General features: G+C 39.8%; 1 protein-coding gene across 6 annotated transcripts in view; it reads right to left on the bottom strand.

Moving 5' to 3' along the window:
- MYBPC1 (myosin binding protein C1) overlaps positions 1-17,696 on the bottom strand; it is a 165,506-nt gene that overhangs the window by 103,775 nt on the left and 44,035 nt on the right. For all 6 annotated transcript variants that reach the window (XM_061638845.1, XM_061638844.1, XM_061638847.1 and 3 more), the window contains 4 exons: positions 14,404-14,552; positions 12,712-12,829; positions 7,261-7,312; positions 2,107-2,163 (listed from right to left, as the gene is read on the bottom strand). In XM_061638845.1, coding sequence (XP_061494829.1) covers positions 2,107-2,163; positions 7,261-7,312; positions 12,712-12,829; positions 14,404-14,552 — 376 coding nt within the window. The remainder of the gene's footprint in view (positions 1-2,106; positions 2,164-7,260; positions 7,313-12,711; positions 12,830-14,403; positions 14,553-17,696) is intronic.

Genomic DNA, 17,696 nt, shown 5'->3' with positions numbered 1-17,696 from the left:
CTTCATTATTTCATTATTATTATTATTATTATTATTATTATTATTATTAAACAATAAATATTTGTTAAAAATTCTATCCCACCCTTCCTCTCAGAAGAAGCTCAGGGCAGCAAACAAAAGACAAAACTCTAAAAACATCTTAAAAGCAAAAGTTCTTAAAAATAAAACATCAGAAAAATATCTTTAAAAAAAACTTTTAAAACATCTTGAAAAGTATGGTACAGTAGGGCCCCATTTATATGGCGGGTTAGGGACCAGGCCCCCGCCGTAAAGCGGAACCCATTGACTATGATGGGCCATGTTGCGCGAAAATGCTGCAAAATGCTGAAAAACCGCAAAATTGGCTTTAAAACGGGGAATTTCCCCTAATTGAAAGCCACCGCATCGGCGGAAAGCCGAAAAGTGGAGCCCTACTGTATTGTGGTTGGATGAAGACTGAACAACTAGGTTCAAATCCCTCCTCAACCATGAAGTTCACTGGCTGACCTTGGACCAGTTGCTGCCTCTCAGTCTAACCTATCCCTCGGAGCTGTTGTGAGGATAAAGTAGAACGGGGGAGGACCGTGCATGCTGCTGTAACGTCATTAAAGAAAGGTGCAATGTAAATATCAGTAAATGTAGACACTTTTCCCAAGCAGCATTCTAGGCCCCATCTGCAATATCCATTTAAAGCAGTATCATACCACTTTAAACAGTCGTGGCTTCCCTCAAAGAACCCTGGAAATTAGTTTGTTACAGGCGCTGACATTTGTAAGGAGACCTCTATTCCCATCACAGAAGTACAATTCCCAGAATCCCCTGAGAAGAGGGAATGATAAACCATTCTGGGAATTGAGGGGAAAAGGGGTTTCCTAACAAGTCTTGGCACCCTTTACAAACTACAGCTCCTAGGATTCTTTGGGGGAGCTATGACCGTTTAAATTGGTATGATTGCTGTTTTAAATGCATAGTGCAGATGGGGCCCAAGTTGTATAGTGGAAGAAGGAACATACCCTTCACCACATATCCCTCGTGATGTGGCCAGTCCACAAAAATGCTTAATTTTACACTGTTCATTCCTCTCAAAAATGTGACAGCAAATCTCATGCCCATGCCATCAGCTAAATTAGGGCCTGTGTGTGGCGTGCCTGTGTATTGTGATGTTATTTGCACGGAGGAGGGGCACATGTACCTTCTCTGCTACACAAATGTAACTCAGCTTGGTAAGTGTGAGCATGGACTCAGTCTTGTAACCTAAAATGGGCATAATTGTTTTTGCAGCCTTGCGAGTAGAAGAGGGTACTGAAAACCGAAACCTCATGTAAAGGTCAAGCAAATATCTGAACACTTGTTTGTATTGTTACTCATATCTGGGGATTTAACCCACAGCTAACAGCTTCTAGGATTATTCTGAATTTCAAAAAATGTTTTCATATGCCCTCTGAAATGTTTCTGCTTTTATAATAAGCTCTCAAATTCCACCAAGTTGCTTTCTAGCCCTAATATACCTACCCTTTTAAAAGCCCATGGCATATGCATTTTTAGACACATAACTAATGTATGCATTATCAGAGCTCAGCAAATCATTTCACATCATTCCTTAGCAGGAGGAGGGTAAACAGAAAACCCAAAAAAGCTGCAGTCCATCTGTGGACTGCATGCTTTGAAAACAAATGTTCCAGAGTTGGGTTTTGCTATCGGGTTTTTTTGGGGGGGAGGGGTGAAGATTAATGGTCTAAATTTCTCATCCCTATATAGGAAAGAAAGAAAGAAAAAACATGCAGGCACAAAAGAAACACCAATATAGTCCTGGCACATGCCAGTAAGACCTCATCCCATGTTATAATTTAGTGACACAGGAATTATCTGCGGCACTCCCATGTAGTTATATCATAATATGGGCAGTAGCCCTAGGAAACTGTACCATTTTTTAGACTTTTGTGATTTCTTGTCAGTTTAGCTTAACTCTCAGCAAGCTTTGTAACTTAAGAATAAAAAGTCTGTAAACGTCAAAAGGAAATGATGGCAACATTTTTGGGGGGAAATTAATTCTACACCTGGCACTTTCTGTGTGCGAGCCTAACCATTTCCAATCCACACCTGCTCATTTCATTGCTTGGTTCTCACCTACGTTTCAGGAGACCACTAAAGTCAAGTTCTCCTGCATCGTCTTGTCCTTCACCGCTGTTGTTAATAAAAGAAAATAAGCAAATCTTTGTTTAATACCAAGGGAGTTGGACAACACCTATTATGTACACTCTAGATGCCCTATGAATGCAATATTATAGAGACACACAAGTAAGACTATTACATCAACACAAACTTGTGTTCTTTATCAGAGGATTTATACCTCCCATTAACAAGCACTTGTGAAAAATGAACACAAAGGTTTGTATTGCTTCAAGTTACACTTGTTCAGGCAAATTCTTGTAAATCTATAGAGACATTTATTTATTTATTAAATTTATATACTGCCCCATAGCCGAAGCTCTCTGGGAGGTTTACAGCAATTAAAAACAGTACAAACAAATATACAAAATTTAAAACACAATTTTTAAATTTTAATTTTTAAAACACACACACACAAAATTTAAAAACACAAGTTGCATTTACATTTGCCTAAATTTGTGTTCCTTTAACACAAATATGTTTCAAACCAAGTCAGCACACAGATCTTCGTTTTGGATTTCTACCAGTGTGTCTGCTAAAACAAATCAAAACAAAGGACTTGTGCTGATCTCAGTTATATATGTAAAACAAAGATTTGCATTGTTGTTTATGTTGCAGAGAACAATGCACAACTATGTAAAAATATCAAATAGTAATGTTTCTGTTAAACGTGTCAGCAAGGAGGAAATTTGGAAATGGACAGCCTATCCATTACACACACACAGTGTGTTGTATGGCATTAAAGATGAGATTGTTTTGTTAGGGTGGGTTGGGTTAAAAAAGGTGAATTTCTTTCTAGAAAATGTGGAGCAATGACAATATAATTTCCAATATTTATAGACAGGGCTTAATATATTCTGCATATATCTAAGGATTCCCAAGGCATTGCCATCCTGAGAATCTAATCTTTGGGGAGATTAGAGTTTGTTGAGTAGAATATTCCTAGTCCCTGTGTTTGTCTGCTTGCATAATAAGCTGAAAAATATAGACAGTGGCCTGGTTCGCACATGATTCTAAGTCATGGTTTGTACAGCCAAAGTGTAGTTTATCTGTACTTAGCCCCACACAGTAGCCAAAATGGGAACAAACCACAATGTGAAGGCATTATTTGTTATTGGCCTTACCGAACCATTGCTTGTTTTAACTATAGTTTGGCATTATGTCTGCACCAAACAGCCTGCTCAACTACGGTTTGTTTGGCCATCCTATCCCAGATGCTCATCAAACCACAATGGCACAAGGCAAGAGCAGCTGGAAAACAAACCAAGCTTTGGAGAAACAAGCTGTGGTTTGTTTGTTTCTCTGTGAGACAACTCATTGCTCATCAAACAAACCATAGTTAAAACAAACCATACCTTAGCATTATGTGACCACAAGTAGTGACTGAGAAAGAAAGAAAACGAGAGCTGGGAAGAGGTTTTGATCAGGGAATGGTTAGGAATTATGGAACTGTAGTCTAGCAACATCTGGAGACCCAAAGGTTGGGAAAGGCTGATATAGTATAAATAATACTTAACCAGGATCTTTTATAATAACTAAAACTTCAATATGTTCAGAGTGTCATATGTTTTTATTTTGTCCTGGGGGGAGACAAAATAATGTCCACTGGATGTCTTATTTATTAATATGGGAGGTCTGAATGATTTTGGAAACTTAAAAAGCTGCCTATAGGAAGATGCACCTAGTGAAGTGGACCCTAGCGCACAAAAGCCCATGCTATAACAAGTATCATATGCTTTTGGATAAAAGCATATATCAACTATTTGGTCCTTTTAATGTTTCTGCCTTATACAAGGTCAAACTATAAGTCCATCCAACCCAGTACTGACTACTCTGACAGAGAGCAGCTCTCCAGGATCTCAGGCAGAGATCTTTCTTGCCATCTGCTACCTAACTGGAGATGCTACGTACTGAAACTGGGACTTTTTGCATACGAACACATGTGCTCTGCGGGTGAGCTATAGACCCTCTCTAAGCCTGGGGCACGTCTGCTTGAGTTGCTGATATATCATTAACATGATATACCAGTCATTGCCACCTCCATCACTGCAAACCAGAAGGAATAATGAACCCTCCTCACCTTCTTGGTGGCAGCAGTGATGTTTCATTGCTGATGTTTTTGACCTGCACTGCGACAACAGGGCTCAGTGCTAGCCTATTAAGGTCCAGGGCAGAAGAGGGAGCTTACCAGAAACTTTCTGTGTCTGGAATACTTCCCCATAAATATTTGAGGAGACCTCCCCAAAGTCTGTGGGGGTACAGCCCCCCCCACAGCACTGGGCATTTTTAAAGTGCCATGGCAATACTAGATATCTGTATTCACAATGAAACATTTGAAATCCATTACAATTATCAACTCATGCTTGCGTCACTGTGGACATGAGAGAGCAGGAGTGTGAGAGAGAGAAAGAGAGAAAGTAAAGGACCAGAGGGGAGGGAGGAAGATGTACCCTGATGAAATGTGGGAAGAGCAAATGGTAAGGCTAGGACTGGCAATACAAAACTTTCAGTCAGAAGGTCTATATCAAAAGTTCTATGTTATCTGTGATGTTCAGTGCCTAGCCAAATACAACTTTCATCTATGTATAAACACATCTGGAAATGCAAAATACTCCTCACTATGAAGTTCAGGGTAGCTTTGTATGTACTCCTTTGGACCTCTCACTCATGTGCCATGCCCATGTGTGAAGAGATTATGGAACTTTCTTCCAAAAAATGAGGGGAAGTCCAGATGAGAATTTTCAGTTCTGTGCGCTAAAGCTCAGAAATGACGGAATGGAAAATATGTGGGACAAAAGATATCAGCATGAGGAAGCCAGCTCTATTGATCTGCTGAGGAACATCAGATATGTGCATCCCAGTCTCACTATGCCTTCCAAGGATGGTTGGTGTGATGCACACACAGAGCTCCCCCCAATTACAAGGGCTGTGTTGTACTTAAAGAACAACACCACACACACATTATTTTGCATGTATGTGCTCTTCTATTGGAATGAATAGGGTGGCCTAGGAGTACAGGAGTTTCCAGATTGTTTTGTGAGGAACAAAGTTCGAAACAATGTTCTATTCTCTTGCTGTGTGGAGAAGCCATAAGTGTTACAATGGATGTCAGAAGTATGAGGAATGTTGACATTCATGTATGGCTGCTCACAATCCCAGATGAATGGTAAGTATCTGACAGTAGGTATATTCAGTGCTTTTTTTTTTTTTTGTAACAGTACTGCCCATTGCAACTATTTTGTCCTGGCACCTAGAACACTTTTATCATGGCAGGAGTACGAGTAATTTTTTCACACACAAAAAAATCACTTGGTATATTTTTTCACTCTCCTCAGACACACACAAGTGAACCCCAACAATTCCTCCGTGACCACATACACAATGCCATTTCTCTCTTTCTTAAAAAATCTCTCCTCAAAAACTTTTTCGTGTGGTTTTTGGTTTATCCTCAATCCTAATTCCTGACCGTAACCATATTTTAAATATAGCTCCCTGAGGAACTGCCTGCTCCCATATGATTTTGCCAAGCCTCTAATATTGAACTTAGGGTACCTGCTCTCAGTCCTGTACATGGATGATATCAGGTGAGCAGGTACAAGAAACAGTGTCCTCTCAGTGCCGGCATCACAATAAAAGAATCCGCTCTTGGTGATTTACCAGGCTACTGGTCTTTCTATCTTTCTGCATCTTTAAAAAAATCAGGCTAGCTTTTCAGCAATGGCCTACTATTTTATGATATCTCTACTGATGTTTTAGTATTATTGGCTGAGCTTGCACATAACCCTAACCACAGCTTAGTATTACAGGAACAAACCTGGGTGATCCAGGCTTGCATGCTGTTTCTCACCTCTTTGGTGCAGCCACAACATCAGAAGCTTTTACTTCCATTTTCAAATTACAGCAGTTACTTGCTTTGTCCAAACTGAGAACTGTGGATAGTGTTAGTTATTGTTTAATATTGAAACAAGTCAGCATCATCAATCATGGGTTGAAGTTGGCTTGTTTCCCTAAATCACAGGTGATACTAAGCACAGTTGGTTTGGGAATAAATACTGCTAACTGAAAAAGGAAGGGAACATTTCCTATCTCCTCCTGGAGAGGTGGCCACTGTCACTGGTTTTAATTACTGTTGATTCTTGTTCCTGGTATAATTTTATTGTGTAATTTGTTCTTTTCCTTTGTTGCTTTGAATATTTTTTTAAAATGGCAAATTGCCTTGGTTATTATTTTAACAGAAAAGTAGGACATAAATAGTAAATAAAACAAAATAAACACTTCCCACATTCTTCCCTTTCTACCCTTGTCTCTTTACTATTTCCCCTTAGTCTATTGAAAGGTCCTTGAGACCAGGAACTTTCCATGTTGACTGTGTCAGCCTGTAAGGCACAGTATAAATAAGAACATCATTTACTTAATTCGGGCCTTCGGGCTTAGGGCGGTATATAAATTAAAATAAATAAATAAATAAATAAATAAATAAGCATTCACTGGTGTTATCACTGGGTTTTCAGATTTGTCTAGAATTGTCAACATTCACACAATTTCACCACTCCCTGAAACATAAACATTATAACTACTGCATGGTGAGTGCTTTACACTGTGAAAACCATTGTCTGTATGGAAGCTGTTATCACATGGTGAGCCACTGGTAGGCAGCAACTCGTACAATTCATTGGGTGTTTTCCACCATGCCACCACAAGGCTTTCATTGCGTACCTTTGTAGAGGAATTGTGAAAACCTCCATTTTGTAGCTCCATGTGAGCAGCCACTGCATAGAGTAATGAAAAACAGCCTCCATGAGGCAACAATTATGTGTAAACCAATAAGAAGTTACAAGAGATGAAGTGGCAATCTTAACTTCTGGGCAGTGGGGGGATATTTCAAAAATACAAACTATAGCTGTTAGCACTGACACTCCCCTTTGTAACTTACACTCCACTCTCATTTTACTGTGACATTTCTGAAAGCCTGTTATGGTCTTTCATTTCTATTTGCTTTCGCTCTGATTTTCAACCCACTTGCGATGCTTGGTTTTCAAAGGTAATATAGAGCACATAATGCTTTTATCACCCATAACTGAAGAACTTTCCAAGAGCACTACTTGAAGTTACCTTCTTTTGAATGCAGAGCGGATATCTATTGATGGTGCAGCAGCTGGAATTTCTACAAACATAAGTAAATAAATAAATAAATGAGGTGGTGCCTGTAATTTACAAACAATGACTTCTATGCAGTGATTGATTTAGGCACACAGATTTCCAACACCTATGTGTTATAGAAGGATATGATGCAGCCAGCACAGTGTTAACCTAATACCATGTTTTGATTTTGCTAACCCAATTAATCATTCAAACATGGATGGACAGTTCTCTTGGAAAGGAACAAAAGTGTCTATTTCTCATGTCCTGACATCAAGTTTATTTATGACTGTGTCTGTAGCAAGATTTACCATATAAGAATCTTTACAATCTCAAGAGGCTCCCCCAGGGAAGAAAGCTACACACGTTCAAGATCACGTAGAGAGAATGCAGGGAGGCATGAACACCTTGCAACTTAGATGGCTCTGGATGAGTTAGACTACTAGCTTGAGACCAAAGGACGAAGTGACCACCATCTTGGAACTGTTTCCTTTAAACTCTGATTGAAAGCCCAGGCTCGGCCAGCTGCGCCTGGAGCCTTTTGCCTGAGAAGTCCTCCGTGAGGAGTGGCAGCGGCCATGGTGGCGGCGGAGACTAAGATCATCTACCATCTGGACGACCAGGAGACGCCGTACCTGGTGAAGCTGCCCATCCCCACCGAGAGGGTGATGCTGGGCAACTACCAGGTGCTCCTCAACAGGCCCAACTACGGGGAAGAATTCAATGATGTTGGTGAGCGAATCCTGTACAACAGCTGCTCAATGTTTGAGGACTAAAATTCTTGAAGTGGCAGTACTACATTTTAAGGACAGATTATCTCCAGGCCTGTAAAGAAACTTGTTTTTTTAACCATGTTAATATTTTGTTATTTAAATTTTTGTGCACTGTATTCTTTTCTGATGTGTATTTTGTATTTGGGTTTTTGGGTTTTTTGTGAGCACCTTGAGGTCCTTTTGGCCAAAAGGCGGCATAGAAATAGAATGAATAAACAAACAAACAAATAAGTAAGTAAGTAAAGATTCTGATTTGGTAAATCCTGCTACAGACAATGTACTGAAGGAAATGGCTGAGAGATGTACAGACCAATATATATATATAATCAACCAATTGAAACACATTTGCATATCTGGGTAGTAATCATGGTAAACATTTGTAAATGTAACAATCTAGGAAAACATTTATGAAATGATGTCACAGTGGTAATAAACTCCTACAAGAATTTTTTTATATAAAAATGCAATATTTCTTCAGATGAATGTTAGAGATGCCATGCTAAAGACAACATATTCTTACACATCTGGCCGTAAACTAAATTGGTACAACTGGATTCTTTAAGCCAGTATAATCCTGAGCTCTTCCTTTGCCATTGCCTATGTCTACTACCTGTGTGTTAGGTAAGAACCACAATGGAGTCAGTGCAGTAAGCACTATCAACACCATCACAGGTGAAGAATGCTGTCATGTTGCTTGGGGGGGGGAGAGTGAATAGGGAACCTCCCTTCTACTTTTTAAGTTCTGTGCTCCTTTGAAACAAAGGTGGGATATGAATTTAATAAATACACTTTAGTGCCAAGGAATGCCTCTTGTGCTGCCAACTACAAAGGGAAATCCCAAATGAATACTAGGTATAATTTGATTTCACCTAGAAAGAGCTTCTCTTTATTAAAGCTAAAAATAGCAGTGGAATTTGGTAGAAACAATAGCCTGGTATGACCGGAAAAATCTAAGTAAATAACTTTCAAGTATTAGTTCCAGGCATCACTTAAAATCTCCTTCAACCCCAAGGAAAACACAACTTTTGATTCAAGTCAGTAAGAGATTTACATCTAGTTGATAACATGGAGTTGAATTTCACCCAGTGTAAATTAGACATGTAATCAGAAAAACAATTCACTCCTATAGAAAGTTCATGCATGCAGACAGGCTGGCTCCTTGCCTACATGCTACTGAATGCACACAGACTTTGAGGCTTGCCTGGTTAATTGGTAGTCAGCTGCTGGACATTCCATTAATTGTGTCCTGCCTCCATGGCTGATTAATGAGCACTCTGACCTTGGTAATTTGGTAGGCTTGTTTTGCTAGGCTGAACATATATTGAGTTAACTGCCAGATTGTTGCAAGGCTAGAATATTTTGAAAGCTTTCCTAGATGTGTCCGGCAGCTGAAGCCACAGGGCCAGGTGACCAGGCTTTAGGACCCAACAGTAACAGTTTGAGGGACAGTAAGGATGAAAAGTTCTGTCAGTTTCTCATTTTCCCAATCTTAAATTCAGTTCTCCACATTTCTGTAGCAATTTGCGTTGTTTTTTAAAAAAATCCTCCGTGGCGCAGAGTGGTAAGTGGCGGTAACGCAACCGAAAGCTCTGCTCATGGCCGGAGGTCAATTCCAACAAAAGGAGGTAGTCGAATCTGCGGTAAAAGGGGTCGACATCCACTCAGCCTTCCATCCATCCGTGGTCGGTAAAGTGAGTACCCGGCATATGCTGGGGGGTAAAGAAAGGCCGGGGAAGGAACTGGCAATCCCACCCCATATATACGGTCTGCCTAGTAAACATCGCAAGATGTCACCCTAAGAGTCGGAAACGACTCGCACTACAAGTGCGGGGACACCTTTACCTTTTAAAAAAAACCCTCATGAAAATTATCCAGCATTTTAGTTTGAACACATTTTATAGGCAGTTTTGGCTACTGCACACATTTTTGCAAGCGATTTCTTGTCAAATAATTATTTTTTGTATGTTAATTTCACTTATATATTCCTTGTTATGCACATTTCCCCCTAACATATGCATTTTTTGTAAACGCTGCTTGGCAAACTGCACTGCAAAATTTGAATAAGTGCAAATTTTGAAAGACGGCTGTGTTTCAGTTCTCATACTGTTTCAGAAGTGCAGAACTGATAAATTTGGCTTGAAATGCAAACTGAATCAAATTTCTCACCCATCCCTTTGCTCTTGGATAGTCTTTGCTTTTGTCTTAGGCTGAAGACATACCATACATTTAAAGCACACACCCCAAGAATCTTGGAAACTTTAGTTTGTTAAGGGTACTGGGAACTGTAGCTCTGTAAGGGGTAAACTACAGTTCCCAATATTCTTGTGGGGGATCTGCTTTAAATATATGGTGTGTAGCATACCTACCATAAATAAGAGAATTGTTTAAGCCAGTCCCAGAGAGCCAGTGTGGTGTAGTGGTTAAGGTGTTGGACTACGACCTGGGAGACCAGGGTTTGAATCCCCACACAGCCATGAAGCTCACTGGGTGACCTTGGGCCAGTCACTGCCTCTCAGCCTCAGAGGAAGGCAATGGTAAACCCCCTCTGAATACCGCTTACCATGAAAACCCTATTCATAGGGTCGCTACAAGTCAGAATTGACTTGAAGGCAGTCCATTTCCATTTTATGCCAGTCCCATGGGATCAATGAGACCATATATACTTGCGAATGCAAAGATGCTTGACATATATTAGGCCTTGCTCTTACCAATTGTTCTTTCAATTTAACATTGCAGAATGTGAAAAATCCATGCTGGCTCTTGTGGCTGTATAATAATGCATTGGTGGTAGACTAATTAGCTCTGCTTTAATTTGTGCTGCAATGCTTCCCCATCACTACCATATTATTGTTGTCTGGGTTATAGTGCAACAAACGTGGAGCCAAAATAAACCAGAATATATGTAGTAGAAATAGGTATGGGAGTTCAGCAGAAAGTTATCAGATATGCACTGACTGGACATGAAGCAGTGCCACAAACAGCATTGAAAGCAGGATTGTCTAGGACTGCCCCAACAGGATCGTAAACACAAATCGTCATGAATGCACAACAGAAAGGATGTCTAGAGGGTCCTTAATCTTCCTTTTCTGTCCTCCTTTAGTAAATCACTTTCATTGGTGGTTGGAGGTGAGCATTTGATATGAAAGCAAGGAGTGCCTCTGAGCACATAGTCAATTGCCCTAATCCTAGGTCCTATGTTCCACTTTGGCCATCACAATATATTACAGAACCACCTTATTTCTGGAGAGCTCAGATATGACTTGACATTTGTTTAAAAATGATGACAGAAGGTGCAAAAAACTAGGTGCCCAATAGCAGGGCTGGATTATCCATTAGGCTTAGTAGGCTGAAGCCTAGGGGCCCGGAGCTCTTAGTGGCCTGTGCATAAGCTAAAAAAAATTATACTATAGATTTTTCATTATGTACAAAAAGAAAATGTTTGCAATCACATTCATAACGTTCTAAAAGGATGGCTTAAAAGACATAATGCACACCAGCCAAATAAAAACGGTCCATTAAACATTTTATTTTCCATAACCTTACTGCGCCTGTGCTCTGCGCCGATATTTAGTATTGATTGCTGTTTTTAATCTTCGTGGTTTGTAGCATGAATACTGTATGTATAGGCAGGGTTCATTGTAAGGGGTCTGAGAAAAATATTGCCTAAGAGGAGAAGGGCCCCCCAAACACCAATCAGCCTAGGGGCTCTCCTCAGCTTAATCCAGCCCTGCCCAGTAGCCATTGGCTCTTTAAAACAGTGGTCCTGACAACTGGTATCTGAGTAGCTAAAGATGGAAGGAGCAGGCTTTCCACCCTCTTCTCCCTACCCTTTGGGCCCCTGTGTGTTGCTATTTGTACAACCTGACTTCTACTTCCTCTCTCTCCTATAGCCCCTCCTGTTATTTCTTTCTGAGCTCAGCTTCCTCAGTCCTACCACAGTTTCAAGATAGTATTTGCAGGTTTTGGAGCCCTCAAGCAAGACACCCTCCGTGGGCCCCCTGGTACCTCCCTCAGTGAATTTACCTGCTCATGGCCATTATCACCACCTACTGCTCCTCTTCCTCATTATTTCTACCTCCTGCTTGCTTGCCAAGCAGAAAGCACGTGGATGAACAAGCAGCCAAGTTGCAGTGGTGAAGGGGAGGAGCAAGTGCACTGGACTCTTGTCAGTTGCCCCCCTACTGGGTTATTGACCCTTGAGATGCCCAACTGTGCTGAGTCTTGATGCCATCTCTGGAAAAAGGCTCCTAAATCAGAGGCTCTGATTTCTAGGTAGGCATGAACCCCATCTGATCTCCATTAAGCAAATCCTGGGAGAAGCCCATAATGGGTAGAAACCAAACCACATCAGCAGAACTCTCCTCTCCTCGACTTATTCCAAGCTCCACATCTTTTTCTTCCAAACTAGTTCCAAGAAAATCTCACAGGCTCCTAATTTTTATACACAGAAAAATGTATCCCTGAATGGGCATGTGTTTAAAAAAATGAGAAAAAGGAATGTGAAACCTATTAAAAACATTTTGGTGGGCATCTGAAGCATGCTTAGAAATAGGCATAGTTATGGGCATGGGGAGTTCAGATAAACAAAAATGACCTCAAATTATGTTATATGTTTTACAAAGTAAAAAGAAAACTTAAAAGGCACCCTTACCATGGATTTCCAGATCAAAAGAGCAGCTATCAACCTTATCCTTATATGTTACTTCACACCTATAATTGCCAGCATAGTTTTCCTTTGCTTTAATTATCTGCATCTCAAATGTATACATCTGAAATCCAAACATACAGTGCAATTGTTAATTTAAATTCTGGAGAATAATCAGCAACTAAAAATACATTCATGCACATACTCTACAAATATCATGTCCTACGTTAATTTACTAGGATTAGGGATGGGTGGATCTGTCTACTGTCTTCATTTTTGCATATATTTTTTGCTATAATTCTATTCTGCTCCAACATTAACCTGTGATTTTTAAAACTGTTGAGTTTTTTGTTGTGTGCTTATTGTTGTAACAAAACTTTCAACAAAAATCTCTTGAAATACAAATTTCAATATGTATGTAAATGCATACCTTCTTTTAAAATACATATTTAAATGTCTATTTTGATGCACTTTCAGCTGCCAAGAACTGTGTTTCAATATTTGTAGAAGTGAAAAACCAGTGGTTAGCTGAGTTTGAATCTGCATGTTAGCCCAAGAAGGATGGAGCAAGTCATTCCATATAGGAATTCACAAAGATCAAATTCTCAGGTATGTCTAATTAGGAAATGACATGTAGCCACGTTGAAAGGGAATCAGGGGCTTGAACTGGAATTCAGCAGGAGTTCCTGCTTCCTTGTACATTTACAGGGCAATCCTATACATGTCTACTCAAAATAAGCCATTTATTTCAATGGGACTTAAGACTGCACTATTAATGATGTCAGAGATTGAATTTAGGACCTTTTGCATGCAAAGCTTGTGATTTGCCACTAAGCTATGGCTTAGTGTCCACTCACTAGCTGTATCAACATACATCAGGCTTGCCAGATATCTTTCAAACCTATACTGAGCAGTTTAGCTGCAGAATGTCATAGCAGGAGAAAACAATACAAACCCTGGCTGTCCAGGTCCAACCCTGAGAAATAGGTACATGGGATCCTACTCAAATGCCAGTTTTGCTTCTCGATAATGGAGGATCAATAGTGTGGACAGAGGAGAAAGACTTTTTGCTTTGGATTCAGGACTTTTTCTTTACAACATCTAATTACCTTTGGAGTTTACTATCATAATATCTGGTGATGGCCATTTGCTAAGTTGGGTTTGAAAAAGGATTAGACTATTTCTATCAATGGCTATTAACCATGATAGCTAATTGTGTGTGCAGTAACAGTATACCTCTGTCAGAGCTTGGAAAAGTTACTTTTTTGAACTACAACTCCCATCAGCCCAATCCAGTGGCCATGCTGGCTGGGGCTGATGGGAGTTGTAGTTCAAAAAAGTAACTTTTCCAAGCTCTGCTCTGAATACCAGATACTGGAGAAAACAGGAAGTAGGTACCCAGTTCCATTCCCACTTGTGAGCTTCTATGTTCTAGAAACAAGCAGCTGCTCAATTAGCGATCAGTAGGCAACAGCAACCCACCCACCGGGAAGTTAGCATCATGGCTCCATCCCACCTGGTGAGACATTTCTGGAGAAAGCTTGTGAAAATATCTATGCTTTTCCCATACTTCTTTTCACATGAACTGTCAAATTCATCCAGGACTCTAACCCCTGATCTCATGTCCTTTAACTACCAAGTCTGGATTGTAAACTACAAAAACTGGTGAAACTCTTGAGTTCTGTCATCCCTTGGTACCTTGGTTTGGCGCTCAAATGTCTCCTTTAGTTGAAGGTGCTTCCCTACTTTGCTTGCCAAATCCATCCATTTCCCTTTGAACCACTTAATATTTGGCTTCCGGAGAAGATCCTGGGCTTCCACTTTTGCTATGAAAGTGATATTTTGCCCTTGGGAAAAAAAACCAAACCAAACAGTTAAATTAGAAACATTACCACATATATGATAGGCACTTGGCAACATGTTTGAGGAACTGTATACAAAAGTTCAAAAAGATATATATTAGTGGCCATCAGAGAATTCCCCAGTTGTAACTGCATTAGTTATACTTGAGCTGTGACAAAAATACCATACAATCCAACACTGCATGGTCCCATAATTAGCAGAGCAAGCATTTTCTCCCTGATACCGCTTGGGAGTCTATGACTGCATACACACCATACATTTAAAGCACATTACTTCCTCCAAAGAATCCTAGGAATTGTAGTTTGTTAAGGATTCTTGGAATTGTAGTTACGCAAACCACAGTTCCCAAGGTTCTTTGGGGGAAGTTATGCATTTTAAATGTAAGTTGTGTGTACACAGCCTGTGTGCACAGAAAGAGACATATAATCCACATGTGCAACTAGATGTTCTGTGTGTGGTTTTTCTCCTAGACCCATAGAAGCTGGGACTGTACACATGGAGCCCCCCTTTTTAAAAGCCAGCATTCCAGCTATTGGCTGTCAGTACTGTAGTGGCAAATTCAGAAGTGCAAGGTCCCTTCATGATAGTCACAGCCACACACACAACCTTTTTTACTCCTGGATTCAGAATGAGATCCTTGCTAATGACTTCTCCCACAACAAGAGACATCTCTAGGAACCACTCAGCATGAAAAGACAAGGAAGCATATTTGAAGACTCTTCCCAGTGACTAACACACTCCCTTATCATGCTGATTGGTTTGTAGGATGCTGGAGACATAGGGACCCTGGTCCCCAAAAGGTAGGGGGACTAAGACACCCCCCGAGACCCTGCACGACTACACCTGTCGGTTGTTTAGAAAAAGGAGTGTATGTGTCTGTGTGTCTGCAGGGGGACTCTGGACGCAGTCTCTCTTGTTCCTCTTTCTCATCCAGATACCTAGACAGTAGAATTTTAACTTCTAGAAAGGACTCTGCTGCTGTACATGTGCTACTTTGGATCAGATGTCTGTCTTTAGATTTGCTCTTGAAAGCCAAGGCAAAACATTAAAATTAATTTCCCACTGACTGGAGATTCATGAGAGATTTGAATGCATAATCAGGCAGAGCCATCCAATTTGCTGGAGGCCGGCAGGAGCGAAGCTAGCAGAGGTGAAGCTGATGGAAGGGGCTGCCACATCTAGGTGTTGCTCAGAGGCCTCTTGGAGGGGAGGACATTGGCTGCACCAGGCAGGGTGTGGTGGAGAGTAACAAAATACTCCTTTTCCTAGCATACCAGCTGCCATGACAGAGAGCTGTGGGAGGGAACTGAATGGGACCTGGATATTACATAAGCCCCCCTGCCCCTCCTCCGACACGCCCCCAGAAAGCCCCATTGGCAGGCCTTCCACTGGCTTCTGCTGGCTCCCCTCCCACCAGATGAGGCTTCCGTGGTGGACTGTGGGCTGAACCGGCTAGGTTCCAGCTGAGCCAGGATGAGGGACTTATGCCAGCATAGCCCAGCATAGCCCAGCTGTGGGGAGTATGTGCGGTACCAACAAGGAAAGAATGGAGAGAAAAAGTTTGGGATTATGTTGTAATAGCTAAAGTGACAGATTTCTTGAGGTTTCAAGAAGGAAGAATGAGAAATGATAGTTTCTTGGATAAGTGGCAAAGGTTTCCTGAATACATTCAAACTATGGTTCTATATCAGATATATATTCAAGATTTTGCAGCCATGTGACAATGGAAAAACTCTCAAGAGATGAGCCAGTGCATTTTGTAAAAAAGAAGAACAGAGATATGACTTTACAACAATATTTCAGCAACTTATTCAGAATTGATGGCAAGAAAATATTTGGGATAGAGGAAATTCCCATCAGACTCTTATTATATGACTATGGTTATGACAGCAAGATTATTATGGAATACTGATAATGGAAGATTGGACACTGAAATTACTGGACTTAACAGGACTATTGAAGATGGAAGATGGAATTAATATGGATAATGGAATAATGGCTATTGAAATTATTGGACCTAACAGATTTTGATGAGATGGATTAATCGATATGTTTATTTGGACTATGGTTATGACAATAAGATTATTATTATTATTAACGAGATGGATTAATCGACATGTTTATTAGGAGAAAAATTGATAGATATATTTCTTAAAGAATTGAAACCTCTCTTTGACTTTTTGTGGAAAGAATAAAGTAATGTTTATGAGATTTGATGATTAATTAAGATAACTACTGGAGGAAAGTGATTTTATAATATAATTTAAGAGACAGGATTGTTATATATTGTAGACCTATAACTGATTTGATCTGCGACAAATGGGAAGTCAACATTTTATTTTTTTGTTTAATCATTTTTGTTTTGTTTTGTTTTTTTGTCTTTGAATGTTTTATGATTTTGTTTTGTATGTTTTATGAAAATTTGAATAAAAATTATTGTAAAAAAAAAAAGATATATATTCAAGATTTATGATGCTTTGATTAAATTGTTATATTAGGCATTGTATATATAGTTTAGTTTTAATAACTCATAAGCTGTACAGATATGGTGATTTTTTTCTATTTTTATAATATTGTATTTTTTTTCTTCGTATGTATCATGGTTATATTGTTTCAGTGTTTGTTTAGTTCTTAATTATAAAGAATTTAAAATTTTGAATTCCTAAAGTCTTGTGTGAGTTTCATAAGAATATATGAGTTGTGCATGTTTACTCAGAAGTAAGTGCCACTATGTCCAGTGAGACTTACTCCTACCAGGTAAATGTGTATAGGATTGAATACCAGACACAGTTATGTTGCTGAAGTTAAGTAGGTATTCACTAATAGGCAAAAAAACCCTTGCAGTTTAAGAACATACCGACATCCCACAGATATTTCTATCAAACTTTAAAATGCACCAGGGGAGCAGGAGATCTGACCTCCTCTCTGAGATATTGTACTGCCCTACAAATTTGTCAAAATGCAAACACAATTTGGGTTGGTCTTTCACAGTCTAATCCACTTCCTGTGTAGCTTGGAAGAATATGGTGAGTGGTGGCAACACTTACAATCAGCCAAAATAACAGAAACGAGACATGTGCTGTGCTGATCTTGCTTTAGCAGTTTTTTTGGTCTATTAGTGAATTTCT

The sequence above is a fragment of the Rhineura floridana genome, chromosome 8, assembly GCF_030035675.1.
Source record: "Rhineura floridana isolate rRhiFlo1 chromosome 8, rRhiFlo1.hap2, whole genome shotgun sequence".
In the NCBI taxonomy this organism is placed as follows: Eukaryota; Metazoa; Chordata; class Lepidosauria; order Squamata; family Rhineuridae; genus Rhineura; species Rhineura floridana.
The sequence above is the reverse complement of the archived record's forward strand: the minus strand, read 5'-3'. Positions and strand labels throughout refer to the sequence as shown.